Raw genomic sequence first — 1608 nt, forward strand, 5'->3', positions numbered from 1 at the left:
AATGGTAAGAAAAGTGAAAACTAGCATATTTAAGCTTAACGATTTTTTTGTGTATTTTTGCTTTACCTGTAGATGTAACTCAGCCACCTGCACCAGCAACAAGACCACCTAAACCTCCAACAACTGTATGTAGAGATATTTCCAATCATTGTAATATACACAATTGTCCAAAAAAAGATGAATACAGAAATTGTCAAAAGACATGCGGTGTTTGTGGTAAGAAATAATTTAAACACTTTCGATCTGAATTAACTTTCAAAATCATTCGTAGGATGCGCCGATAAAAAGAAATGATTGTGCTCAACACATGGATCATTGTCCAAACCCAAATTGGAATTGTCAGTGCAAAAAAAACGTGCCAAATATGCGGTAAAAGTATAAATGGAAAAAAAAAACAAAAAAAAAACAATGATTTATTTGCAGAATGTCGAGATGAAGCAAGAGATTGTGCCTCAAGAACACGTTATTGTCATGATTCCAAAACAAGGGCTGAATGCGCAAAAACTTGTAGGATATGTAAGCCAGCTTGCAAAGATAACTTTGCCTCAAAGGTTTGTGAAGATTTTAAAAGACAATACGGATGCAGTGGATATTTTATGAGGACATATTGTAAACTAACTTGTCAAGTATGCAGTGAGTATTGGCTTTGTTCTAAAATACATCAAAGTAGTCTCAACTATATTCATAATTATAATATAGGAGCAAAATGTGAAGATATACTCTCTCAACAACTGTGTGAGAGATATAAAAGGCATGGGAAATGTTCAAGCAGTTATGCAAAGATCTATTGTAGAAAGACTTGTGGTTTATGCAATGGTAAGAAAAGTGAAAACTAGCATATTTAAGCTTAACGATTTTTTTTTGTGTATTTTTGCTTTACCTGTAGATGTAACTCAGCCACCTGCACCAGCAACAAGACCACCTAAACCTCCAACAACTGTATGTAGAGATATTTCCAATCATTGTAATATACACAATTGTCCAAAAAAAGATGAATACAGAAATTGTCAAAAGACATGCGGTGTTTGTGGTAAGAAATAATTTAAACACTTTCGATCTGAATTAACTTTCAAAAATCATTCGTAGGATGCGCCGATAAAAGAAATGATTGTGCTCAACACATGGATCATTGTCCAAACCCAAATTGGAATTGTCAGTGCAAAAAAACGTGCCAAATATGCGGTAAAAGTATAAATGGAAAAAAAAAACAAAAAAAAAAACAATGATTTATTTGCAGAATGTCGAGATGAAGCAAGAGATTGTGCCTCAAGAACACGTTATTGTCATGATTCCAAAACAAGGGCTGAATGCGCAAAAACTTGTAGGATATGTAAGCCAGCTTGCAAAGATAACTTTGCCTCAAAGGTTTGTGAAGATTTTAAAAGACAATACGGATGCAGTGGATATTTTATGAGGACATATTGTAAACTAACTTGTCAAGTATGCAGTGAGTATTGGCTTTGTTCTAAAATACATCAAAAGTAGTCTCAACTATATTCATAATTATAATATAGGAGCAAAATGTGAAGATATACTCTCTCAACAACTGTGTGAGAGATATAAAAGGCATGGGAAATGTTCAAGCAGTTATGCAAAGATCTATTGTAG

General features: G+C 33.5%; 1 protein-coding gene across 1 annotated transcript; it reads left to right on the forward strand.

Moving 5' to 3' along the window:
* Window positions 1-77: 77 nt before the first annotated feature.
* LOC121131138 (uncharacterized) lies at window positions 78-1603 on the forward strand (the record flags this gene model as incomplete). Its single annotated transcript, XM_040726676.2, has 8 exons — window positions 78-216; window positions 272-369; window positions 424-633; window positions 700-816; window positions 887-1030; window positions 1087-1182; window positions 1238-1447; window positions 1515-1603. Coding segments are annotated over exons 2-8 (945 nt in total), but the record flags the coding sequence as incomplete, so codon positions are not given.
* Between the last annotated feature and the right edge of the window lie 5 nt (window positions 1604-1608).

The sequence above is a fragment of the Lepeophtheirus salmonis genome, unplaced genomic scaffold, assembly GCF_016086655.4.
Source record: "Lepeophtheirus salmonis unplaced genomic scaffold, UVic_Lsal_1.4 unplaced_contig_18484_pilon, whole genome shotgun sequence".
NCBI classification, from domain to species: Eukaryota; Metazoa; Arthropoda; class Copepoda; order Siphonostomatoida; family Caligidae; genus Lepeophtheirus; species Lepeophtheirus salmonis.